The following is a 27,914-nucleotide window of genomic DNA, read 5'->3' on the forward strand; positions in this document are numbered from 1 at the left end:
TTTAAAACCCGACTGGACAGTGTGAAGGGGTCTCCCTGACCACATTCCACCTGCCCATTGGAGCCTTGGGCCCACCAGGGTGCCTGCCCAAGCCCAGGCAAGATGACCACCCAAGTCGGGGCATTGATTTCTGTGAGCCTCCATTTCCTCATCTGCAGAGTGGGGCAAAGCCTCCTGTCCCATGGGCGGCCGCAGGACCAGCATGAGATCATGGGTACACAGAGCGAGGAATGCAGGTGGGTAGCCAGGCCTCTGCCCCCACAGCCCAGAAGATGTGGCCAATGTGGCAGATGTCTGGGGAGGAAGCTGGCCGGGCCCTGTCCCAGAGTCAACGAGACCCGTCCATCGGTACCTCTCTCCTTTCCTCTCAGTCGGGGCACTTGGAGTCCCAGCAGGCCCTCCTACCCAGAACCCAAAAAGCCCCCAGCTGGGTTGCCTCACCGCAGCCCTCTGTCTGGGTCTGAAATCCCCATCCTTATTTATTTGTATCACAGTAACACGTCTATTGCTTTCAATGAATGTATTTGTTGGCCAGTTATCAGATGTCCAAGGGGCACTGCCCAACTGCCAGGCACAGTGCCCGGTGATGGATGCAGAGATGGTGAGGCCTGGCCCCGTCTCAAGGGTGCATAGTCTTGTAAATACACCACATGTGAAAACACCAGCAGGGCTCCTTGGGCACTCAGAGCAGGGAGTGGTCAGTGGGGTGAGGGGGGTGTCAGGCAGAGCCTCATAGAAGAGCTGCAGCTTGGACAGGGCTGTCCTTGTGTTTTGCTGACCTACATTTGCCGTTTAATCCTCACCACAGCCTTGTGATGCTGCCAGCACAGGTATCATCATACCCATTTTATGGATGACAAAACCAAGGTTCAAAGAGGTGAGGGGACTTGCCCAAGGCTTCCGTGATAGTGAGTGGCAGGGGCTCATCTGGAATCCCAGTTTCCCAATCTCCGTGCAGCAGACTCCCATGCCCTGCCTCAAGTTCCTTCTTCCCCTCACGTGTTCGTTTTTATGGCAAACACTACACGGGTGCTTGGCATGTGCTGGGCGCTGTCCATAAGCTGGCGACTTAGAGGTGGCAAGGTAGGGTCTAGAGGAGAAACCACACACATACCCAGATGCTGAAATCTTTCATTCAGTTCTCCATTCAACAGGTTCACTGAACACCTCCTGTGCATCAGGTGCTGGGGATACAGCAGTGAACAAAATAGGCAAAGAGGACTGCCCTCGTGGAGGTTTTCTTCCAGTAGGAAAGCAGACAAGTAAGTGGGCAGTGCCCTGAAGGAGCATCACACAGGGTAAAGGAACAAACACAGTGGTCAGGGAGGGCTTTTCCAGAATAAGTCATATTAGCTTGTGGCTGTTTCTGAGATGACATTTGAGTGGAGGAGGCCTGTGGATAGCCGACGAAGTGTGCTAGGCAGAGGGAACAGCAGTGCAAAGGCCCTGAGGCAGGAGTGTGCTTGGGTGTTTTGAGGAGCATCAGGGAGCTGAGTAGGTAAGGGGGGGAGTGGTAGGAAGTGAGGTCAGGGAGGTAATGGGAGTGGGGGAGGCAAAGATCCTAAAGGCTTATAGGTCATACTGAGGTCTTTGCTTTTAACCCTGAGTGAGGTGGGAGCCATTGGAGGGTTTTGAGCTGAAGGGTGACCTGGTTAGACTTAGGTTTTAAAAGGATCTTTCTGGCTGCTATGGAGACAGGCTGTAATGGGGCAAGGGATGGAAGAGGACAGGGAGACAATGGGGGGCTGCTGAGACCATCCAGCAGAGATGGGCTAGGTTGGTGGTGGTGGAGTGGGAAGAAGTGGTCACCTTCGGGATGTTCTGAAACTAGTCCCAACAGCATTTGCAGACTGGACAGGAGGTATGCAAGAAAGTGACAAGGTCAAGAGCGACCCTGGCTCCAGGAGCAGGAGGGCAGCTCTGCCCAGGCTAGGTCCAACCAAAGATGGCACATCCTTCGCCTGGAGCATGGCATGGGGTGTGGCACTGCCCGGTAGGACGTTGAGGCTGGACAGTGCTGGGCCCTTCTTCCCTCCCACCTTGCGGCTGCATGGCCTCCTCATTTCATTTCAAACGTTGTGAATTGGGCCCAGCAGCTGCCACTCCCCTCCTACCCTGGATGGGACCACCAACCTGCACAATGTTTCTGGAAAGCATTTTGTCCATATGTATCAAGAGTCTTAAAACTTGTCATGCCCTTGGACCCAGTGAGTCCCTTTCTAGGAGGTTCCCCTGGAGAAGTCACCTGAAACGCTGGCAGCAGTTAATGCATCAAGAGCTTCACTTAGGCTCTCGTGCTGCCCTTAAATTCATGTTTCCTAAGGGTTTTAATGTCAAAGGACAACATTTATGCTACAATGTCAAGTGGATACAATATTGTGCATGAGACACATATACAAGGAAGGATATAGACAGTGATTACCTCTGAGTGACTGGAACTTCGATCGCTATTTTCATTTCCTTCTTTACACTTTTCTGCTTTGTACTGATGTTCTAAAATGGACATGCTTTGCCTTCATGATAATTTGATTAAAAAGCACTAGTCAAAAAAGAAAGGGAAAGGAAATGTGAGTTCCCAGAAGCTGAGGAAGCACAGCAGAGGCCAAGCCAGGAGAGAAAACCAACTGACCCATCCCTTTCAGGGAAAGGCAGCAGCCACGTGGAGCAAGGCAGGCCTGGTGCCCCGCCAGCCGGACAGCCGGCCCCTGGGCTCACTTCCTCCAGCATAACTGCCCAGAGGCTGAGCTGAGAATAGTGGCGGGAGAGAGCAGAGCCAGGTCCAGAGGCCACTCTTCCTCCTCTTCCTACTGCTCAGGCCACAGGGGTATGTCCCTTTTCCTTGGGCCCCTATAGCCCTTGAAGTTTGCCCCTCCATCTCCTCTGCTTCCATTATATCTCACCAGAAACCTGCTGCTTTTGTGTTGTGTTTATAACCTTGTGTCTCGACTGACTATGAGTATCCTGTATCCAGGGGCTCTCAAAATGTGGTCCTCAGACTAGCAGCGTCAGCACCACCCAGGAACTCGTTAGACGTGCAAATTCACAGGTCCCACCCCAGACCCACTGAATCTGAAACTCTGGTGGTAGAGCCCAGCAATCTGTGTTTTAACAAGCCCTTCAGGGCTACAGTTTGAGAGCCACTGCCTTATGACACAGCCCCACTGTGGTCCTTGTTTTACATCGATTATTTCATTTTACACATTGCCATGATTTCCACTTAACAAAAAAAACAAGCTCAGAGAGGTTAAGGGACTTGGCCAAGGTCACACAGTCAGTCAGAGGCAGAGCTGGGACTCTTGAGCCCATACTTTTATTTTAACCTTTGTGCTCTGCAGCTTCCTGGACTTCAGGCTCCCTTGTGGGGCTTGGCTCTGGGCATACAGAGTGCCACGGACATGGGTTGAAAGGGAGTTTGCACACTGCGGCATCAGAGCCCTGTCTGCTCAGTCGGAAGACCAGAGTGATTCCGCGTGAGACCCAGTCAGCCCGGCCCCCTGTGGTCTGAGGGAGGCAGGCTCTGTGCGCCTGCTGAGGCCCCTCCAGTGAGGACAGCCAGTGGCAGTCAGGATGGACAGACACCTCAGTAGAGGGGCGCAGTGCCACCTGCTGGCCCGTAGCACATCATCAGCGATGCTGGCTGATAAACGCGGGGACCCACACACACTCAGGGACACTGTGACAAGCAAACACGTGTCTCCTCCCACTGCACTTGGATGGACACATCCACACATGATGTCTGGACCTGTGGGCACGTGGGGCTCTCAGCCACACGGCCTGGCAGATAGCATTAAATTCACTCATTTATTCATTTCTTCCCTCACCAAATGTTCGTTGAGATATGCCAAGCCCACAGCTCTGGCTGGTTGATGATCAAGAGACTAGGCAATCACTAGGTGATGTGGATAAAGGTCCTGGGAGGGATGTGCCCGATGAGGTCACAGAGGCAGCCCCTAACCCATCTAGACTGGAGTTAGGGGCAGGGACAACTTCCCCAGGAAATCCACGCCCTGCTAGGTCTGAGCATGTGAGCAGGAGATGGCTGGGTGGGTGAAGAAAACAGAGGCTCAACAGAGCAAAGCCCAGGGGAGGAGCTGGAGAGGAGAGTTGGGAGCCCCGGCAAAGGGCCTTACACACGGGCCACAGAGTCTGGACTCTGTCCCCGCAGGCAGTGGGGAGCCATGGAAAGTTTTCAGCAGGGGAACGGCATGGCCAGATTCTGGTGCCAAACCTACTGACACATTTGTACCAACACTTAGGCCCTGAGGGTCTCTTAACCCCTTTTGTGGCTGGGCCTTGCATGTGATTTGTCCCTGTGTACTGTTTCCTCCTGCTGCAGCAGCTGCCCTTGGATAAGTCTGGGAAGGGGAGAGGCGCCCCCCCAGCCCCCAGAGGGGAGCTTGTGTCCAGTCTAGAAATGAATGAAGCAAACAACAGCCACCGTTAAGGCAGGCATCCCCGTGTGCCCAGTATATGCCCTTTTTTCAACTCACCAGGCCATCCGAGACAGCTCAGAGGGTGTGACCTATTCCAAAACTAGCTCCCTGTGCCCACTAGGTCCCCCAGTTCCTCCTACTAGAGGGTCGGTGCCTGTCTGCGGGATGGATGAGTCATGATGGGTGGTGAATACAGTAGGGGAGGCTGGACCACTGACACAAGCACAGTCCGGGTTAGAGCCCTGCAGGACAGCGGGGAGGGGACCCTGGGTGGCTGAGAGAGAGGGGAGCAGCATGAGGACTCCCCAAAGAGGAGGTGGCAGGTGGAGCTGAAGAGAAAACCTTGGCAGCTTCCCAGTTCAACTTGGCCGTGACTTTGTCAATGGCCAGCTCTCCACCAGCCTGGCCCCTGGCCTGGCCCGCGGCCTGCGGTTTTCCTCAGTAGAGCAGCGGTGGCAGCTTCCGAGAAGCCCCACCAAGACTTTCCTGTCAGGGCAACTCCAAGTTCCTCTTAAGGAAGGGGAAGTGGTGGAGTTTCTCCTAAGGGCTTTCAGTTTCTTTCTAAGAAGCCGGAGTGTCCCAACCCCAGGGCCCTGTGCAGAGCCAGGTGTTAAAAGGAGAGAGGTTCCACGTCGGGGGCTTTCCCACCTCAGTTCCAAGAGAAGCTCATTTGTTGGGGCCCCGGGGTGGACATTGCAGAAGAGGAAACAAGACCTGTGTTTTGCAGGTCCTTTCCCACGCCCCTTCCTTTCTTCCTCCTCCAGGGACACACCCCCTGCACTCCCTCCCTGCCCCCACCAACAGGGCACGTGCACAAAATGCGGCCTGCCCTCCCTCAGGGACATCCCAGGTGGAAACTTATTTCCTCAACCCTCAAAGCCAACCTCTTCTGAGTCCTGCTTCCTCCGGGCTCTGCTGGGCCACTGAACATCTAACCTAAACCAAGAGCCAACAGGTGACATCAGCTTCTCGCTGACTCTGGGCCAGGAAATGTGCCCATTTTGGATACCCAAAGCTTCTTGAGGACACATTGTGGGAACCCCAAGAACCGAGAGCCCACCTTTTTAAGAAGACCTGGCTTGGCGGTAAAGCAAAAGTCCTGATGTGATTATAACAATAGCCGTCATTGAGGTTAAGCACTTACCGTGTGCCAGCATTTTACATTAATTTCCTCCTATAACCCAATCCCCCCGGCGATCCCATGACGAGGACACAATCATTATCCCTGAAGTCAAGCAACCTGCCCAACTCACACAGCCCACAAACCCATTCTTCCCAGTAGACCTCTTCTCAGAAAGGCGGGGAAGAAAGGCTATCAGGCCTTCAATGTAGCTGGCTGGGAAGGTGTGATCTCCAATATCACCAAGATTCTCAAAGTAAGCTCTGAGAGGTGAAGAGCAAGACATCTAGTTAAAGCCTGCTTGCAGCACTGCCATGGCTGGGGTTCTCCCCAGTGCCTTACACACTCCTGTTGACTCTTCTATTTTCCTCCCATTAGCACTGTTTTAGGGTTTCTGCATTATGTCCACATGCGTTATGGGACAATGGGGGGATTCCCCCAAACCGTGATGCTGTTCCGTTCAAAAACATTTGCCTAGAGGTCCACAGCTGTGTGACTCATGCTGCTGAGGTGGCAAGAAAACTCACAGCTGCAGGGTGTAGGGTGGGCAGTTTAGTTAATAAAAATACAGGACACCCAGTTAAATCTGAATTTCAGATCAACAGCAACATTTGGGATGCCCTGATACTAAAAAAAAAAAAAAAAAACACAACAGTGTTGTTTATCTGAAATTCAAATGTAACTGGGCATCCTGTTTTGTACTTGGCAACCCGAGACACTCAGCACCTGGGGCAAAGCTCCAGCCTTCCCCAAGGTTCGGCAGGGAGCTGTCAAGAGTAACAGGCAAGCAAAACTGGGAGAAAACCACTCACCTGGGATGAAAACAAACTTAGGAGTTTGGTCAGAGAAAGATGGAAACACTGCTTCAAGGGTTCCTCCTGAGCAATCTCAAAATCTCACTCTCAACCCAGGGCAGAGTTCCGAGTGCAAATTCTGAAAAAATGCATGGTGTTCCTGAAGAAGACCTTCCTGCTCCTGGGTCTCAGTTTTCTCATCTCTGTCATGCGTAGGAGGTTTGGACTCTATGATGGCTAAGGACCTCCTAGCCCTTGGCTTTTCTGGCCTCATTGAAAATCTGCTAGAAGCAAGAGAAGGTGGGAGGTAGCCAAGGAGCAGAGAAGGAAGAGACAGCTCTGCTTGAAAAAGTGCCATCCCTCCTACCTTACAGCACCCAAAGGGGATTGGGGCACTGCGACTGGACCCTGGTTACTTGGAGGACTCCTCTGGGGTCAAGCCATCCAGCTTTTCAAACATCCATGGAAACACCTGAGCCACAGCTGGGATCATTGCTAGCTCCAAAATTAGAAAAGTATATTGTAAGGACGAAATGGCTTAAATGGCTACAAAATGTTAACTAGACGATTGTAACTCAGCTCCTGTAGTTTATGTAACTTATATGTGCTGTGGCACATGGGTCCATCTGAATACATTTGAGGGATGTGGCCTCTGAGAGTAAGATGCCCAGGGCTTTGAAGCCCCACAAAGAGCGGTCCCATAGATGTGCAGACAGTGAATTCCTCCAGACCACCAACCGTATTCCACAGTCTGATGGCGGTGTGGAGGTGAATCTCTGGAGATAGAGATGAGGGAAGGGCGGGTCTGGGAGTCAGGAAAGGCCCCTCTGAGAGGGTCCCAAGTGGTCTCTGGAGAGGGACTGGTGAAACCCAGCAGGGGCCTCAGGGCCAGGCTCCACATAGGGCTGCAGTCTTGACAGAGAACTAGAGCCACATCGCAAGGCAAGCCCCGGGTTCTTCTCAGGCTGGATGGGTGCTGGGATTACTTCCCAACCTTCGCCTGCTACAAAGGCCAGGGATGTTCACATGTAGGCTGCAGTGGTGGCACCTAAAGCACTGGGGGTGCCCAGGGCCCCCATGGTCACCATCAGCTCCATACCTCAGAGTCACCACCAGAAGGTAACAGTCTTTGCTGTGGACAGCGCACATTTTCTCAATCTTGCGTAAAAGTGCATCTTTAGGAAACTTGGTGAATTAGTTTCCTCAGGGGTGTTGGCAGAGTTGATTTTTTCTGAGGCCCCTCTTCTCCTCTTTGTCTTCATGTGGCCTTCCTCTGTGCCTAGGTCCTAATCTCCTCTTTTTATAAGGACACCAGTCATATCAGATTAGGGCTCACCTGTTGACCTCATTTTACCTTAATTACCTCTTTAAAGACCCTATCTCCAAATACAGTCATATTCTGAGGTACTGGGGGATTAGAACTTCAACATATAAAATTAGGGGAGGACACAATTCAGCCAATAACACTTGGTGATTTTTAACCTAAAATTGGAGATGAAAACAGCATGCTGGCTTTGGAAATGCAGGTTGAAGACTGGTCTCAAGACCACTCCTCAGAGATGACCACCTTTCTTTAGACATTGTAGAGCCTCCCCTGCCTACCAGTTTTGATCAGGGGTAGTTTGGGGATGCAGCCTCTGTACGTGGCCCCCACTGGCCAGTGGGCTGGGAGGGGGTCAATATTGTGACCAAAATGCTGGGACGTAGAATAGGGTGGGCAGCTCTCTCTACCCAGCGATAAAGGTCTGGTAATCTTTGTGCTTGAAAAAATGTGGTCTTTAAAAACAAAGTGTCAAATTATCTACTGGGAGCTGCTATTTATAGGATCATTTATGAGTCTCTAAAAAAAGAGAGACAAACTTCCAGCATTTGTGTTTTTACAAAAGTAGTACACGTTTATCATTGAAAACACAGATGAAAAAGAAGAAAAATTAACGATAATCAGTAATTAGACCTCCCAGAGATAATCACCATTAACATTTGGGTTTCTATATCTATTTGTATCTATCGATGTGTCTTAATCTCTATCTTCATCTACATTTATATAGTTGAATTTACTTTAAAGATAAGATTAATCTTACCATTTCATGACTTCGTATCCATTACTATATCATGATCACTTCACTGGGCATTGAATTGTTTTCTATGATGCCACTTTCGATGGTGGCAGATAACGGACCATAAGCTACTCAACAAATTTCCTACTGTTGAATAATTGGGTTGTTTTACCATTTTTATGATACTAAATGGAGCTGTGACAGCATCTTCATAGTTAAATCTTTGCCATGATTATTTACTAAGGGTAAATTACTAGAGGTGAAATTTCTGAGCTAAAGAGAAAGCACTATTTAAAATTTTTAAACTTTATTTTTGAATAGATAGTATATTCACGAGGTTCAAAATTTAAAAGGCATCTCCCCACCTCTGTTCTGAAGTCAGCTAGTTCCCCTCCCCAGAGGCAATTGCTGTTACCAATGTCTTATTTTCTTCACAGAGATATTTTATGTACATACATAATATATAAATGTACATAGTATGTGTGTATGTATATATACACACATATAAAATATATGCATATGTACATATATATCTCTCTATATATGTATATACATAATTTTTTTCACAAATGATAGTATCCTCTATATACTATTTTCTTTTTTTAAATAAATTTATGTATTTATTTGTTTATTTTTGGCTGTGTTGGGTCTTCGTTGCTGTGTGCGGGCTTTCTCTAGTTGCAATGAGCAGGGGCTACTCTTCGTCGCGGTGCGTGGGCTTCTTATTGTCGTGGCTTCTCTTGTTGCAGAGCACGGGCTCTAGGCACACAGGCTTCAGTAGTTGTGGCATGTGGGCTCAGTAGTTGTGGCTTGCGGGCTCTAGAGCTCAGGCTCAGTAGTTGTGGCGCACGGGCTTAGTTGCTCCACGGCATGTGGGAACTTCCCGGGCCAGGGCTCGAACCCGTGTCCCTTGCGTTGGCAGGCAGATTCTTAACCACTGCGCCACCAGGGAAGCCCAAATTTTTTTACTTTTAATTTATTTTTAGACTGCATCACGCAGCTTGCGGGATCTTAGTTCCCTGACCAGGGATCGAACCTGTACCCCCTGCAGTGGAAGCACAGAGTCCTATCCGCTGCACTGCCAGGGAATTCCCCTCTATATACTATTTTTGCACTTTGCATTTTTCACTTAAATCATCTTGGAGGGCTGTCCATGTCAGTACATAAAGAACTTCCTCATTTTTCTTTAAGCAGCTGCATGGTATTTCATTATATGTATGTACTGTAATATACTTGAATAGTTCTCTGTTGATGGACATAGAGGTTGTTTACTAATTATATATGACTATATAACAAATTACCCCAAAATATAGTGACAAAAACCACAATAATTTATTTTCTCTTATGATTTCTCTTGGTCAGAAATTTGAGAAGGGGACTTCCCTGTTGGTGCAGTGATTAAGAATCTGCCTGCCAATGCAGGGGACATGGGTTCGAGCCCTAGTCCTGGAAGATCCCACATGCCATGGAGCAACTAAGCCCGTGCACCACGACTGAGCCTGTGCTCTAGAGCCCGCGAGCCACAACTACTGAGCCCTTGCACCTAGAGCCTGTGCTCCGCAACAAGAGAAGCCACCGCAATGAGAAGCCCACGTATCGCAGCGAAGAGTAGCCCCTGCTGGCCACAACTAGAGAAAGCCTGTGCACAGCAACAAAGACCCAACACAACCAAAAAATAAAAATAAAAAAAAAAGAAATTTGAGAAGGACCCAGCTGGGCAGTTCTCACTTGGGTCTGTCCTGAGGCTACAGTCAGATGTTGGCTGAGGCCGCAGTCATCTGAAGGCTCAACTGGGGCTGGAGGATCATTTCTAAGGTTACTCACTCACATAGCTGGCGAGTTGGTGCTGTCTGTAGGCTAAGTGCCCCAGTCCTTTCCACATGGAGCTCTCCACAGAGCTGCCAGAACATCACCTCTGCCATATCTTATGGGTCGAAGCAAGTCACCAGGTCAACCCAGATTCAAGAGGAGGTGAAATTGGGAATTCCCTGGTGGACCAGTGGTTAAGACTCAAGCTTCCACAGCAGGGGGCATGGGTTCAATCCCTGGTTGGGGAACTAAGATCCTGCAAGCCAAAAAAAAAAAAGGAGGTGAAATAATTCCACCTTGTGGTAGTAGAAGCAGCAAAATCACGTTGCAAAGAGGCATGAACACAGGGGTGGGGGTAATTCTCTCCAGGGCCATTATTGTAACAATACTCCATAGGGATGGTGCACAAAGTTCCTACACCGGGCCAGCATGCACCCAGAGACCGATGAACTTTAGCCTCACTCTTGACAACAACCTGGCGCCTCCCAGCTTGTTCCTAACTCCCTTCTCAGCCAGTCCGGCTCAGAAGATCTGCCCATTGGCTGTGCCTCCGGTTTGGGGCCCTGTTTATGCCCTTTGGCCTTGCTGATGCGTGTGAGGACTTTGATTCAGATTACCTGCCGGTCTTCCCGCTCTTGGGTGGCCCCTACTCTGCTTCCTGGAACTCACAGCCCCACCCCCTCAGCTGCCCTCTGGCAGGGCCTGGTCTGCCCTCCCCCTGGGAGAGTTCATACAACACCAGTGGATTCTTCTTGACCAATTTCTCAGGAAAACTTCCTAATACATCTGAAAGTACAATATATGTCTTTCCCCTTTTATTCACCCCAACCTAATAAGCTCCAGTAATTCAGACCTTTGAGAAATTCTACAATTTATGCTCCAAATTTTAGTCCTCCCCCTTTTTTCTTGGTCTGTCATACATGTCCTTTAGAACTCATGAGTTATTGAGAATATAAACCAATGACATTGTTATTTGATAAGAGCTATAAAAGGAAAAGATAATACCAATAAGATAGAATCTCATACAATGGTTTATTGGGTGGGCCAAAAGTTAACATGAATCACATTTTCCTAACTGAATCGTATTTTTTGATGTAGTAGCTTGCTGCCTAAGGACCCTCAGAAGGCCATAAGGCAGAGCACAGAATTATTTAGTAATAAAATTTTAGATTTTTTTATAAACCAAATTTTTTGTAAGGGGAAGCCTTTTGGTAAAGATATTAATTTGCTAATTATTAAAATAATTCTAGTGTTTTAAGATGTATTGTTAAGTAAAAAACAACAACAAAAAAAACCAAGGTGTACAACAATTGCACAGTCAAGTACCTTTAGGGTGAAAATGGGAGAATCTATACAACATAACAAAACATAAAACATAACACAATATAATATGTGTGCGTGTCTATGTATCTCTTTTCTTTGGAAATATCTATAAGAAACCAGTAATATTGAGACTTCCCTGGCAGTCCAGTGGTTAAGGCTCCACGCTTCCACTGCAGGGGGTACGAGTTTGATCCCTGGTCGGGGAACTAAGATCCCACATGCCGCTAGGCCAAAAAGGAAAAAAAAAAAAGAAACCAGTAATATTGACTCCTAGGAGAAAAAAATCAGTGTCTGACAACAGGGTGGGAGGAAGATTTGTCAGTTTATCCTTTGTTCCTTTTGAATTTTGTACCAAAATAAATCAAAATTGTGGGAACAGGTATCACCTGGGAGGGGCATGAGGGAGTTCTCCAGGGTGCTGGAAATGTTCTGGGCCTTGGTCTGAGTGATGGTTAAGTGGGTGAATACATGTGAAAAGTTATCATTCCACACACTTAAAATCTATGCACTTTATTATAAGTTATACTTCCAAGAAAGTGGTGACTTTCAATGAAAAAATTAAATATATTAAAAATAATTTTTTATTTTGTTGGTTTTTGTTGTTTTTAGGGGGGCGGGGGGGTGCCGTATGGCATGTGGGATCTTAGTTCCCTGACCAGGGATCAAACCTGTGCCCCCTACAGTGGAAACATGGAGTCTTAACCACTGGACTGCCAGGGAAGTCCCAAAAATAATTTTTTAAGAAGAAAAATAATGTCAGACTAGGCAGGCTGCCAAAAAATAAAGTCAGACCTTGCCTTGCTCCACAAAAGTAGATGTGTTTCTGAAAAGTTTACTTAAGCCCATTTCTATAAAGCGAAGCATAATTTCCAGTTGGCTTCCATGATAATGTCTAAGAAGTGGTTGTGGACTTCATCCAGTGCTGGTCTTGATCTGAGCATTGGAACCCTGCTGGGGTGAACCCTCCCACCCTCTGAGTCTGGGCTTGATGATAGTGAGAGAGGGGAAAGGTGATGAGTCTCCCTGAAAGGCCTGAGAAGTAGGAGCCCAGCAGAGAACAGAGGAAAATAAGTTATTTACTGAGCGCCTCTGTGTCTGGGCCCTGCACACACTGGCACAACCAAGGCAGACAAAGAACCCTTCTGAGAGGCAAGAGAGAAAATAAAAATTGGAAAACAGAACCATATATGATTAATCCACTCATATGCTCAACATTTTAACATTTTCAAAGCCCTTTTACACCCATTAGTTCATTTGACCCCAAAACAATCCCATGAATGGACAGGGCACGTGTTGTTCATCCCATTTCATGAATGAAGAAGGAAGCTGAGGCACAGAGAGCGAAGGCACACGGAGGTAACAGAGTCAGAACTCAAACCCGTGTTTTAAAATTCTAAGTCTGATGTGATTATTGCTGCTTCCCAGAAAGGTCACAGAGCATCCGGAGTCAGTTCTGGCTTCCCCATTTAACAGCAGTGTGATTTGTGGTGAGTTGCTGAATCTCTCTCTGCCTCCCTATTCCCATCTGTACAATGGAGCTGCTTTGTAGATTAAATGCACCGATACACTGAAAGCACACAGTAAGTATTCATTAAAAGTTAGCTCTTGGGACTTCCCTGGTGGTCCAGTGGTTAAGACTCTGCACTTCCAATGCAAGGGCCACAGGTTTGATCCCCGGTCGGGGAACTAAGATCCCACATGCTGTGGTGCGTGGCCAAAAAAAAAAAAAAGTTATCTCTTGTTTTTATTCCCAGAGGTAAAGAGAGACACAGTTAGAATGCCAAAGATGAGAAATGAGAGAATCATGGAGAGAAGAGGGTAAGGAGAAGAAATCAGACGCAGAAATGGCTCCAGCATGTCAGTGGCTCAGGGAGTTTGAACAAGAAGGATGTGACCAGGTAGAGGCCAGGGTCAGGTCAGGAGCACCAGTAGGAAGGTGCCCTCACCTCCACCTTGGCCTTTGACTTGCAGAAGCTCACTGTGTATAGGCCGAAGGCCAGCTAACAACTGGCCCAGGACAGAGCCTGAAGCCAGGCAGAGGAGAGAAGAGATGGAAAAGGCACCTGGGTCACCTTGAGGGTTGCAAGCTCAAGACGTGGACAGGTGAGCAAGGTGGCTTTACTCAGTTACCTCAGGATGCCAGACTTCGTGGACGGTGTCGTGCTGGCAAGAAGTAACAACCAGACCTCTGTTGGGGGATGAGGGATAAGAGGGGGGCTGATTTGCCAATTTCCATGGTAGGAACACTCCCACCATGGCCAATTTCAAGAAGAAGCAGGGCCCTGGGGTCCAGTCATGGGGCAGAGACAGGCAGCCAGAAGGAAAAGGCAAAGGTAGGAGGCCACAGTCATTGTCAGGAGACCCTTGTCCTGGTCCCTGAGAGAGTCCACAGAAGTGCCACATGACCCTGCACACATCATTCGCATCTCTCTGACCTCCAGTCACCTCAGTGGAAGAGAAATAATGCCTGCCATGTTGGTGGCCTGACAGCGCTAGTGTGAATCCAGGCCAGAAGGTGTTTTTTGAGCACTTACTATGTGCTAAGTTCCGGGATACAGAGATGAATAAACGAGCTCTGAGAGGCAGCCAGGGGCCAGATCACAGAAAGCCTGGTGGATTGTAGGAGGAAGGCATCAGATGGACTTCTTACCGCGATGCCACAGGAGGGTTGGGACCAGGACCCTGGATGGGAGTTTCAGATGGAAAAGAACTCCTGTGTCTGCTGTTTGGAGTACGACCACCAGGGGGCGAGTGTATGAGTGCAGGAGTTGGGGAGCAGCTCTTGCAATCAATCACCTGAGAGAGGGCATGGGGGCCTGGACCAGAGAGGTGGCTGTGTGAGAGGTGTGGGGTGTGAGGAGGCTCCATTTGGAATATATCCTGAAGGCAGAAGCAACTAGACTTGCGGCTGGAACAAATTATCCCAGGAATGTTGCTACATAAAGAGTGTAGCTAATAACAACTCCCAGCTGTTGAGCCCCTCCTGTGGGCCAGGAGCTTTCCTTGCATTATTTCCTTTGGTTTTCACACCAAGCATGCAAGGGGGCATTGCTCAATCTATTTACAATAAATAAATGGAGGCTCAGAGACACTGAGTGATGTGCCCAATGTCCCACAGCAAGCCCACCACAGAGTTGGGATTTGAGCCTTTTAGACTGTCATGGGTGCCCTTCCCATCATACCAGCTGCCCCTAGGATTTTGGAAGGATTAGGATACTGTCTGACACATAATAGGACCTTAAATGATTATGTTTGCAAAATATTTACTATTACAGGCCCTTATTTCATTACATTCATAAACTTGCGCCAGCTTTTTTGAGGTATAATTGACAATTAAAAATTGTATAGATTAAAGATGTACAACATGGTGTTTTTGATACATTCATAAACTTAAAAAGTTGTAAGCACTACACACCCACCAGAATGGCTAAAATTTAAAGCAAACAGGGACTTCCCTGTTGGTCCAGTGGCTAAGACTCCATGCTCCCAATGCAGGGGGCCCGAGTTCAATCCCTGGACAGGGAACTAGATCCTACACGCTGCAACTAAGAGTGCACATGCCTCAACTAAAGATCCCGTCTGCCGCAGCTAAGACCTGGGGCAGCCAATTAAATAAATAAATAAATAAATATTTAAACAAACAAACAAAAACCCTGCCTGTGCCAAATGCTGGCAAAGATGCGAGCAATGGGAAACTCTCATCGCTGATGATGGGAATGCAAAATGGTACAGTCACCCTGGAAGACAGCTTGGCAGTTTCTGAGAGAGGTAATCATACACTTACCATATGACCCAGTGATCCAATTTTAGGTATTTACCTTAGAGAAATGAAAATGTATGACCACAAAAAAAACCTGAACATGAATGTTTATAGTTCATAGCAGCACTATTCATAATAGCCCCAAACCACAAATAACCCAAAGGTCCTTCAGCTGGTAAAGGGTAAACAAACCACGGTATACCCACCTAGGGGATACTACTCAGCAATGGAAAGGAACGAAGTACTGGTCCATGAACAACGTGGATGAGTCTCAAATACATGAGGCTGAGTAAAAGAAGCCAGACCCAAAAGTCTCCGTACTGTATGATCCCAAATATATGACATTCTGGAAGAGACAAAACTATAGGTCAGAGAACAGAGCAGTGGTTGCCAAGGACCAGAGGGTGAGGGGAGAGGGTGACTACAAAGGGGCAGCACAGGGAAACTTCTTGGGGTGATAGAGCTGTTCTATGTCTTGATTGTGGTAGTGGTTGCGTGACTGTACCTTTTGCCAAAACTCATAGAACTATTTTATAAAGGGTGGATTTTACTGTATGTAAATTATACATCAATAAATCCTAACTCATTTAGTGCCATAGTAAGGCCACTTCCCCCATTCCCCACTCAGACTAACCATTGGTAGGGAACCCTTGGGGACCAGAGCCAGGGCTCCCAAGCTCAAGAACTGGTCCTGCCCTTTCTGAAGGGACTGTTCATCAGAACCACTGGTGAGCTTTAAAATGCTGATGTCACAGCCCAGCCAAATGAGGGGTTCTGATTTAATGGCCTTGGGGTGCAGCCTGAGCATTGGGAGTCTTTCAAAAGCTTCCCAGGTGATTTAAATGACCTAGACACTGAGCTCCCTAAGAGCAGGGACTATAATTTACTCCACTTTGTATCCCAGATACTCCATAAATATGTGCATTGCAGTGCATAGAGGCAGACAGGACAGAGTGAAACGGTGAATGCCTGTAATAATCACGTGTGGCCACCACTGCTCTGAGTGCTGGACCCCCCTCCCCCACAGTCCCCAGGGAGGTAGGACCATGGTTAACCCCCTTTACCAGGTGAGGAAACCCCAGCCCAAAGTAATGAAGTCTCACCCAAGACAATATAGCCAGTAAGTGGCAGAGCTGTGTGGAGGCCTGGACCCACTAACCACTGGGGATACTGCCCCCCAGTGCTGGCTACGGGCGGACTTTGGAATAAGACGAGCCAGGGTTTGAGTCTGGGTTCATTACTTACAGCCTGGTTGACCATGGACGAGTTATTTAGCCTTGACTGGTTTTACCTTCCTCATCTGTATGTAAAACGTGGGCAGTCGAACTGATGCCAAAAGGCTGTTACTGAATGAATGAGATGACGTGTGCCGAGTGCTGACTGCATAGTAAATACTCAATAATTCTAGCAATAATGAATGCGGGAAGAAATGAGTGAATGAATGAGTGAATGCCATTCCCAGAGCCCCAGGACCAGGAGGGAAGGCAGGGAGAGGCAAGGTCTTAGGCTGACTCGGGGTCCACGAGGCCCTCCAGAGATGCCCCCACCCTGGCAAATGCCAGCCTTCCCTCCCCCCTCCCCAAGCTCCCCTTCCAGGGTCAGGGCACGTGGGCACCAGAGCCACCAGACTGCTAGGGGGAGCCTCCAGCCTTTTTGAAGTGAGCTTCAGGAGTGAAAATTTGAACCCCTTAGAGTCTTCCCTTCCTGATGTAGACCACGAGCCTGGGACAAATAGGGTCATTGTGTGAGCGAAGCCAGGGTGAGATGCAGCCAGGGAAGGTCAGGGACTCCCCCAGGTCACACAGGCCTCTTCGAGCTCCCAGGAGAGGAGCCTTGAGGATGGCACCCTCTTGTGTCCGTGGCTTTCTGGTGGGACCCTGAGTTCTGCCAGGTCCAGGCTCTGCTCTACCCTCTGGTCACTGCACGTTTCCACATCTTCACACTCATTCGTGGAATAAGCACTCCATTCCGGCCGGTGCTTCCAGGTTGCGTTTCCCAGCGGCCGCTGGGGTACCTAGCCTCTTGGCTCTGGCACTGATGCCTAATGATCCCACGTGGTGGCAGGTCAGGTCCCCGGGAAGGAGGGCAGGGCGGGTGAGTTTTCCTTTGGTCCTTCTTTTATTGTTCCCTTAACACAGGAAAGGCACTTTTGTTCTTGTGATTATAGAATAATACCTCATATTGAAAAGAAATTCAAATACCACAAGCACATAAAGAAGAAAGCAAAACAACCACTTGTAAAATGCGTTGTGTACCCCTTTAGTTGGTGCAGTTGTAAAATATCTTCATCCACAGCCCAGTGGTTTGGAATGCTACCTCTTCTACCCCATGTTATGTGACCACAAGCAAGTTTTACTCAACCATCGTTGCTTCGGTTTCCTCATCTGTAAAATGAGGATTTGGTATAGTGTCTACTTCTAATGTTATTATGAATTAAGTGCAATAATCTCCACCAAGGCCTTAATTCAGTGCTTGACACACAGTGAGTGTTTTAAAATGTTAGCTCCTTCTGTAGTTATCGCCCACTTAACACCTCACAGGCGTCTTCCTAGGTGAGTTCATTAAGATTGAAGCCTTCTCATTGAACAGCAGCAGGGTTCTCCACTGTGTGTACGCAGCAGTTTGCCACAAGTTCCCTCTCCATGGGCGTAAGTTTATTTGATGAGTCTCCTTTGGATGGATATTTATGTAGTTTCCAGTTTGGGGGACTATTGTAAATAATGTGCGTGAGTCTTGTCACACTGATTTGTCTCCTTGGGGTAAATTCTCAGAATTGTAACTGCAGGTCAAAGTGTTAGAATGTTGGAGTGTGTGCAGTTAGAATGTCAGGGTGCTAACGCCTAGAATTTGGGCATGTGCACAGTTCAAATGTTGGGGTGCACGGGGCTCGGTCCTTGGACCCCTTCCTTCTGTTTCACACACACGCTTTAAACCCCATCTCTGGATGACAGCTCTCATGTTTACAGCCCCAGCCTAGACCTGGTGACTGAGCTCAGATACCTGACTACTGGCCAAGGCCGTGAGTGGGCACCTCAGCTATAACTTGTCCACGTGAGAGCTCCTGGTGTGTCGCTATCCCCCAAACTGCCCCTTCCACGGTCTCCTCATTTCAGTTAGTGGCAGCTGCACCCCACCACCTTGTTCTCAGATCAGAGGCCTTAGAGTCACCTTTGGCTCCCTCCTTCTCTCCCACCATATTCACTGTTCCCTCCACCTGGAATGCTCTTCCCCCAGATATCTGTGTGTTTCCCTCCCTTTCTTCTTTCCTTGAGGTTGTTTTTCAAACGTGTGTTTTTCACACACACATCCTATTCTCACTCTGCTCCCTTTCTTGCTTTTTTTTCTTCCACTAGAGTGATGAACCATCCTGGTTTGCCTGGAACTGAGGGGTTTCTTGAGACTTAAGACTTTTACTTTTAAAACTAGGAAAGTCTGGATGGTTTGTCACTCTATTTGAGCACTCATCACATCTGATATGTTCTATCTTTTATGCATTTATTTTGTTGGATAAGAATATAAACTCCATGAAGGCAGAAGAAAATGTTGTCTGTCTCCTTCACTGCTGTTACCCCCAGTGTAGGTCTGCATTTGGCTCAAAGAAGAGCTCAACAAGTATTTGTTGAATGAAGGAATGAACTTATGGCCAGGCCAGCCTGGTCCCCAGAGAGATCGTGCCAATTAGGTTTTCTTGGGCTTTAAAAAATACCCTACAGAAGGGAGGTGGCCTCAGGTTAGGGGGTGGGGGTAGGCAAACTGCTGGGCCTAGAAGGGGACAAAGATCTATGACTGGTCTGTCTCACCTTCTTCAGGGGCAGAGCCCAGCGGCAGCTGGGCCTGATGGAAGTGGCTTCGGGTGTCAGGGCCCCAGCTGGGGTCCCTGGATGTGGCCTGCTGGTCATTGCCACCCCCTGGTGGTCTCTTATGAAAAAGCAGCCTCACCCACCAGCCAGGGGGCCAGAGATGCTCCTGCCCTCTCCTCCTGCTCCTACCTTCCCCCTCCTGCCTTTCCCCATTTTCTTCCCTCTTTCCTCTCCTTTTCTGCTCAGCCAATTGCTCTGCTACCTGATGGACAGAGCCTTCACCTTAGTGCACTAGGTTAAAACCTGGCTCTGGCATCCACCAGCTGTGTGACCTTGAGCCAATGACTAAACCTCTCTAAGACTCAGTGTCCTCATCTGGAAAATGGGATTATAAGTCTGAAGGTAAAATGAGATAATCCATGTAAAACCACTTAGAACAGTGCCTGCCTCAGTAGATGTTTGATATTTGTTATTATTATTAATCTCATGCCTAGCAAGCACTTGGTAGTTTGCTTGCTTTGTTCTTCATCCGGATAACCTAGGCTGCACATCAGACTCATGTGGGTACTCCTAAAACATACCCATGCCTCCCCATCCCAGACAGTCAAATCAGAAATCTTTGGTGATGGATCCAGGCATTGTATTTTTGAATTTTTAGTTTATTTTTTTACTTATTTGTTGGTATCTTTTAAAGTTCCCAGGTGATACATATGTGCAGCCAGGCTGTGAACCACATTGGTGACCAACAGTCCTGGGTTACAGGGACTTTCCTCGTTTAGCACTGAAAGTCCATGTTCCAGGAAACCCCCTCGGCCCTGGGCAAACTGGGATGCTTCGTCATCCCCTCCCCAAAGGAATGAACCCATGTTTTCTGAATCTCAATCAGGACACACGGTCTGAACACAGACGACTGGAAATCGATTCTTTGAAAGCTCAGCTTGGGGTGGTGGGTCAGCTGAAGTGTCAGCCCGTGCGTGCGTGGCAGGAGCAGGGCTCTGAGGGGGAAGGGGGCCGGCTGTGGCTCAGTCAGGACAGGGTCCCTGTCGTTGGGCTCCCCGGGCTCCAGCCGCTGGCCGCCCGCCTCCATGGCCTTCACCCAGCGGTCCTTCAGCTCCTCGTTTCGGCCTTGAAGGTGTAGAGCTGGCCTGACTGTTGCAGCTGGAAGACCCGGGGGTCCGCCTGGGGCCCAGTGGGTCACCTGGTATCCCAGCAGGGGGATGGAGGTGTGGGCCCGCATGTCCTGGGAGGGGAGGGGAGAGCTGTGTGGCCGCTGTCCTCCCATTCGGCGCCACTGCCTCAGACGGCTGTTTGGAAGGTACCCAGGCACACACCTGCCTCTTGCCCCGCAAAAACCCATGAAGTGGGGTGGGGTGGCAGGAGGGCATTGAGGAAGAGGACTGGTCGCCCCCTGATGGCAAAGCAGTCGCGACCTGGAGTCTGGGCCCAGCTCTGAAAGCCCACTAACCCTGTGACTTGAGGGAACCAGGTCCTCATTGAGCCTCATCTGACTTATGGGGCCAACAGTACTCACCCCACCGCCACCCCTGACACGCACACATATGTGAGGAGGGGCGGGGTGTGGCATTACCTGAGGGGCAGCGTAGGCATAGAGCACGAGGGGGTCATCCCGGGGGATCACGCACCAGCCCGGGACCCGCTCTTGCCCCACTTGTCCCCGAGGAGCTGTAGGAAGCTGCACATTAGGCCTCTGCTCGGACCCCGCTGCAGCTCCTTTCTGAAACCAGAGAGAGGAACTGCCAGGGAACAGAGCACCCACTACCTGACAGATGTTGGTCATTAGAAATCACCCTTTCCAAACCTTACGGCAACCCTGCAAGGAGGTGTTATTTGCCCCTGAGGCTCAGAGAGAGTCCCATCAGGGACTTGCAGTCACAGAGCTGGCCAGTGGCAGAGCTGCAGTTCCAAACCTCAGCCAGTCTGACCTCTGCCACAGGTGCTGGGAGGGCTTATCCCCTGAGAGTTTGCCCCAGGGGACAGAATTGGAGCCTGAAAAGGGGCAGACCATTCCCTCTCTCCAGGAGCAAAAGCTGTGTGGTGTGGCCTAGTGATTGGGGAGGGCGTGGGCAGGGCCGGGGCCTAAAAGAATGAGGGAGGATTGGAAAGTGGGCAGATGTCAGTGGAAGAATCAACTTGAACCTGGAGCTGAGTTCAGCTGGAATAGGCTGGGTCTTCTCCCACCTCCCAAGGACAGTGGGATGTCAACCTGGCTTTAATGAGGGAGTGGCAGAGGGATGAGGTGGTCGGTAACCAGTGTCTGGGCTGGGTGCTAGTGCCCCAGAGGTGCTGACCAGCAGTGGGAGCAGCCTGGAGCGCCTGGGGGGTGGGGAGTGGCTCAGCCCCTAAGGACAGCAGAGAATATCTGTGGTAGAGATCAGAGAGCTGGTTTCCTAACTCGCTGTGTGACCTTGGATGAGTCACTTCTCTGGGCCTGGGTCTCCAACCAGCTGGTCCCTGAAGTCCCTTCCAATTACAATGGAGCCTCCAGGCTGCCTCTTCCCTGCAGTGGGACCCTGACCTGCAGCCTCAGTATCCCCATCTGTAAAATGGAATCAGCCGCACCAGCTCTCTTCACCTCCTGGGACTGCTGGGGCAGGGCATGGGGATGTGAACAGGAGTGGTCCAGAGTGGCCGTGCGATTATCGGATGAGGATGCAGAAGAAAGGTGGAGAGCCTGGGCCACAGCCTGGAGCCAAAAGTTGCTTCCATTTGGTGACAGGCCCAGCTCTGTTTTATTTGGCCAGGGCCGGGCCAGGGGTGGGGGTGTTCCGTGGGGGGCCGGGGGCGCTGTCTGTGGGCAGAGAGAGAAGGACGGGGAGTGTGACCACGGCAGGCTTGTTCCTCAGCACCGAGGACAGTGCCAGCACTTGGTGAGGCCGTGCACACATTTGCCTAGTAGAGGAAACCGGCCCTCACCTCCAGGATGCCGCGCCTCTTGTCCTCCTTGTCCTCGGGGAGCATGTTTCCGGTGAGGAACGTGTAGCAGTCTAAGCAGACTCGGTTGGGCCTGTTGTCATCGTATTTGAGCTCAGCCCGGTAGTCGGAGCACCTGGCACACACCACCTGGGGGAGGACAGGCAGGAGGGGCTTGGGGGCTGAGGTGAGGCATGGAGATCCCCGTTCGTGCCTTGGCCCAGGAGGTGGGGACGTGAGAGCAGCCGGAGACCGGAGGAAGAAAAAGAAAGCTTCAGGAGAGGGATGGAGGCAGAGCCGGGGCATCCCCTGCGCTGGCAGAGGCCCAGCCGCCTGGAGACTGCAGTGCGGGGGAGAGCGCCCTCAGCTGGGGGCTTGAGGCCTGGCCCCCACTGCAGGAGCTCGACCTCTCTCCCTTCACGTCCCCGTTGTGAGGGCAGCTACCGATCCCCAGGGGCTTGACCTGCGCACACCCCTTGCATCTGATCACTTCTCTGAGTGCTCTCTCTCCCCTCTGCCATCTCACCTGACTCCCAGCAACCCCACCAGGTGACCAGCCCTGGGACTTTTACTCTCACCTGCAACGAGGGGACAGTGGCTTGACGAAGGCCACAGAGCTCTCTGGCAGCAACCGGCCCTCCGCAAACGGAAGGCGTCTTTACAGTCCTACGGTTTAGCATTAAGAGTCATGCAGATTTTGCAGTCCACCCAATCCTAGAGTCAAACGTGTTCTGATACAAAAATCACGGGCTGGCTGTTTTTGCCAGGAAGACCCGCCACGTGGAGGCTGTGGAGTGGCGCCCGTCCCCCAGCCCACCACGGAGACGTCCCAAGAAGGCCGTCACAGATCAGGCTGGGGAGGATCGGGTGAAAGAGGCATGGAGAAAACCTGGGGAGAAAACAACAGGCGCTGCAGGATGTGACTTCCAGGAAGACTGGGGTGTCACAGTGAGTCCAGGATGTGGGATTGGAAATGGGGGCAAGAGGTAGAGACTTGGACGAAGGGTTATTCATCAGGGAGCCGGTCTGTGTGCCCAGCACAGCACGTGGCCTGGGAGGGAGCCACAGGGGAGGCCTGGGCTTGTCCCACCGTCACCAGGATTCCCGTCTGGCAGGCGGGGAGGCAGGAAACTGGGCACCCAACCACAGAAAGGATGACTCACAGAGTACAACGGTCACACGGGCAGGAGAAAACCCCAGAATCGGGTGCCTCACACAGCCCCACACACAGGGTTCAGCTACCTTGGGAATATTTAATTTTGTTTTTTATTGAGATTTAAATTTTTAAAATACAATTAGCACGTATTTATTTTCTCCTCTCTCCTCTACCAACTTTTTATTTTGAAAAATTTCAAACCTGAAGATAAGTTGAAAGAATAGTACAGTGATACCCCCACCACCAAATTCACGAATTGTGAACATTTTTGCCACTTTCGATTTCTCCCTCTCTCTTTCTCTCTCTCTCTATATATACATATATACACACACACACATACATATATGTATTTTTTCTGAACCATTTGAGTTTAAATTACAGTCATCATGTCACACCACCCTTAAATATGTAGCTGGTGTCTCCTAAGAGCAAGGGCATTCTCCTCCCTATCCACGATGTCATGATCACACACAGGAAATTTAACATCGATACAATATTGTTACCTATACATGCTTCATAACCAAATTTCCCCCCAATGGTCCCAGTAATGACTCTGTTTCTGGTTCTGTTTTTCCCATCCAGGATTCGATCAAGGATCATACATTTCATTTAGTTCTCAGAATATTTTATTTCCTTTTTGTACCTGGAAGGCAGGTACACGGGTGTTGTTATGTTGTTCTTTGTGCCTCTTTGCGTTTCTTAACTATTTTAAAATAATTTTTTAGAAAACTACTTACAAAGTTACAAGTGTGAGTAGACTCAACTCTTATTTACTGATGTGACTCACCGAAAATGGGAGCTAATCCCCAGATCCTTTCTATTTGGCTCTGGTATGAAACTCACTTACGCCTGAACATAGGTGTGTCCCAGTCCTAGAAATTTACTTTGTGTCCTGATTGCAATTTTAACACATTTGGGGACGCCTTGCTGACTGGCCCCAACCTGCCAGCTGGTCTCCTCCTGTCCCCCGAGGTCATTAAAGACGGAGGTTCATTAAAGGGCTTCTCTGTTTGCAGAGTAAATGGAGAGGGTTGAATGTCAACAGAGAACAGCTCTAAGTACAGCAAGTGCTTAAAAAGCAAAGCAAGATCTGCCTCTGATAACTGGGCCCGAGCTGACAAGAGGGAGGAGTGGCTCCTTCCTCAATCAGCTGGTGGCTGTTGCTCTGAGTGAGGCTGCCCAAGTGATTGAGGAGGGGGAAGGAAAGGGGGACAAGGAGAGGGAAGGGGGTGAACCTTCTTTTGTGAGTCTCACTACCACCCTGGAGGCAGGTGTTACTAATCCCCATTGTACAGGTGGGAGGAAGCTGAGGCTGAACCTGGTGGGCAGAGTTAGTTAGCAGCAGAACCGAGCAGGTGCTGGAGTGCTGAGGATTTGCCAAGAAGAGGAGGGGACAGTTAGCTGAGGTCGGTCAAGAAAAGAGGACGGTGAGGGGTGGGTGAGTAACAGGCGTGGGGCTGATGAGGTGGTGGATGAAAGGTCCGACAGGGGCTGAAGGATTCGGGTGCCCCCACCCTGGAACTGGAGACCATTTCCTGGTGCTGGGCCCTGGGGGTCTTGGGAAATGGTGGTAAGGAAGCAGATGAATGAATAGGGTCAGCTTTCGGGAGTGTCTTGAGCAGGTCGCTTAACCTGTCTGAGCCTCGCGTCCTACCTGCAGAACGGGGCGAACAGCAGACCTGCTTCACACGTGGGCACCATGATGTCCAAACCAGGTAACTCACACACCTGGCACAGCTAGCGCCCAGCACTTCTGGCTGTACCGGTTGAAGTGGGAAGGGTTGGCAGGGATGGGAGGGCAGGGCCTGAGCTGGGAAGGCAGAGGCCGAGGTGGGTACTCACATAGCCGCAGGCCCGGCAGTGGTGGCGGCGGCGCATCAGGGCATTGAAGGGCTCCTGGCAGCGCATACACATGGTCACCATCTTGTCACGGACCCACTGTGGTGCCCGGAGGCCCAGCTCCTCGGACTGCAGCTGTGGGGCGGCAGGGTGGGCACTTCAGGACCCCCTGTACCCACCTGCTTGTGGCAGAGATTATGTGTGCTATGCTTCCCAGTGGCTTCCACATGAAGCAGACTAGACGGATGAAGACCACGTATAGGGGAGGTCAGTTACTATGAGTCTTATTTTACAGTGAGGAAACTGAGGCCCAGAGAGGTCAAGGGACTCAGCAAAGACACCCAGCAGGCCAGAGTTCAGAGCTCAGATCTGAAATCAAGTCACAGACACTCTCCATAACTACCACCCCACCTGCCTTCCACCTTCCCGTGGTCTCACATTTTTCAGGGACTTTCAAAACCCAAACCTGCACGTGCGCTCACTCCCTCTTGGGAGAACACCAGAATCACGACTAACTGCTGAACAATCATCGACAGGAAGACAATGGAACTCACCAAAAAAGATACCCCACATCCAAAGACAAAGGAGAAGCCGCAATGAGATGGTAGGAGGGGTGCAATCACAATAAAATCAAATCCCATAACTGCTGGGTGGTGACTCACAAACTGGAGAACAATTATACCACAGAAGTCCACCCACTGGAGTGAAGGTTCTGAGCCCCATGTGAGGCTTCCCAACCTGGGGGTCCGGCAACGGGAGGAGGAATTCCTAGAGAATCAGACTTTGAAGGCTAGCGGGATTTGATTGCAGGACTTCAACAGGACTGGGGGAAACAGAGACTCCACTCTTGGAGGGCACACACAAAGTAGTGTACTCATCAGGACCCAGGAGAAGGAGCAGTGACCCCATAGGAGACCGAATCAGACCTAACTGGTAGTGTTGGAGGGTCTCCTGCAGAGGCGGGGGGGTGGCTGTGTCTCACCGTGAGGACAAGGACACTGGCAGCATAAGTTCTGGGAAGCACTCCTTGGCATGAGCCCTCACAGGGTCCGCCATTAGCCCCACCAAAGAGCCGGGTAGGCTCCAGTGTTGGGTTGCCTCAGGCCAAACATCCAACAGGGAGGGAACCCAGCCCCACCCATCAGTAGACAAGTGAATTAAAGTTTTACTGAGCTCTGCCCACCAGAGCAACACCTAGCTCTACCCACCACCAGTCCCTCCCATCAGGAAGCTTGCACAAGCCTCTTAGAAAGCTTCATCCACCAGAGGGCAGACAGCAAAAGCAAGAAGAACTACAATTCTGCAGCCTGTGGAAGGAAAACCACATTCACAGAAAGATAGACAAAATGAAAAGGCAGAGGACTTTGTACCAGATGAAGAAACAAGGTAAAACCCCAGATAAACAACTAAAGGAAGTGCAGATAGGCAACCTTCCAGAAAAAGAATTCAGAATAATGATAGTGAAGATGATCCAGGACCTCGGAAAAAGAATGGAGGCAAAGATCGAGAAGATGCAAGAAATGTTTAACAAAGACCTAGAAGAATGAAAGAACAAACACCTAGAAGAATTAAAGAACAAACAAACAGAGATGAACAATACAATAACTGAAATGAAAAATACACTAGAAGGAATCAATAGCAGAATAACTGAGGCAGAAGAACGGATAAGTGACCTGGAAGACAGAATGGTGGAATTCACTGCCATGCAACAGAATAAAGAAAAAAGAATGAAAAGAAATGAAGACAGCCTAAGAGACCTCTGGGACAACATTAAATGCAACAACATTTGCATTATAGAGGTCCCAGAAGGAGAAGAGAGAGAGAAAGGTCCTGAGAAAATATTTGAAGAGATTATAGTCGAAAACTTCCCTAACATGGGAAAGGAAATAGCCACCCAAGTCCAGGAAGCACAGAGAGTCCCAGGCAGGAAAAACCCAAGCAGAAACACGCCAAGATACCTAGTAATCAAACTGACAAAAATTAAAGACAAAGAAAAATTATTGAAAGCAACAAGGGAAAAATGACACATAACATACAAGGGAACTCCCATAATGTTAATAGCTGATTTCTCAGCAGCAACTCTACAAGCCAGAAGGGAGTGGCACGATATATTTAAAGTGATGAAAGGGAAGAACCTACAACCAAGATTACTCTACCTGGCAAGGATCTCATTCAGATTCAGCGGAGAAATCAAAAGCTTTACAGACAAGCAAAAGCTAAGAGAATTCAGCACCACCAAACCAGCTCTACAACAAATGCTAAAGGAACTTCTCTAAGTGGGAAACACAAGAGAAGAAAAGGGCCTACAAAAACAAACCCAAAACAATTAAGAAAATGGTAATAGGAACATACATATCAATAATTACCTTAAACGTGAATAGATTAAATGCTCCAACCAAAAGACACAGGCTTGCTGAATGGATACAAAAACAAGACCCATATATATCTTGTCTACAAGAGACCCACTTCAGACCTAGGGACACATACAGACTGAAAGTGAGGGGATGGAAAAAGATATTCCATGCAAATGGAAAAGCTGGAGTAGCTATACTCATATCAGATAAAATAGACTTTAAAATAAAGAATGTTACAAAAGACATGGAAGGATACTACATAATGATCAAGGGATCAACCCAAGAAGAAGCTATAGCAATTATAAATATATATGCACCCAACATAGGAGCACCTCAATACATAAAGCAACTGCTAACAGCTATAAAAGAGGAAATCAACAGTAACACAATAATAGTGGGGGACTTTAACACCTCACTTATACCAGTGGACAGATCATCCAGACAGAAAATTAATAAGGAAACACAAGCTTTAAATGACACAGTAGACCAGATAGATTTAATTGATATTTATAGGACATTCCATCCAAAAACAGCAGAT

General features: G+C 49.3%; 1 protein-coding gene across 1 annotated transcript in view; it reads right to left on the minus strand.

The window, feature by feature from the left end:
- Positions 1–20,012: 20,012 nt before the first annotated feature.
- Positions 20,013–27,914, minus strand: part of FGD2 (FYVE, RhoGEF and PH domain containing 2) — a 42,324-nt gene continuing 34,422 nt past the window's right edge. The window contains 9 exon segments of the mRNA XM_036868597.1: positions 20,013–20,176; positions 20,178–20,215; positions 20,218–20,287; positions 20,289–20,336; positions 20,685–20,746; positions 20,749–20,803; positions 20,805–20,831; positions 22,031–22,177; positions 25,026–25,157. Of these exon segments, the coding sequence (XP_036724492.1) occupies positions 20,123–20,176; positions 20,178–20,215; positions 20,218–20,287; positions 20,289–20,336; positions 20,685–20,746; positions 20,749–20,803; positions 20,805–20,831; positions 22,031–22,177; positions 25,026–25,157 (633 nt within the window). The 3' untranslated portion in view covers positions 20,013–20,122.

Source organism: Balaenoptera musculus, chromosome 11 (assembly GCF_009873245.2).
Source record: "Balaenoptera musculus isolate JJ_BM4_2016_0621 chromosome 11, mBalMus1.pri.v3, whole genome shotgun sequence".
Lineage (NCBI taxonomy): Eukaryota > Metazoa > Chordata > Mammalia > Artiodactyla > Balaenopteridae > Balaenoptera > Balaenoptera musculus.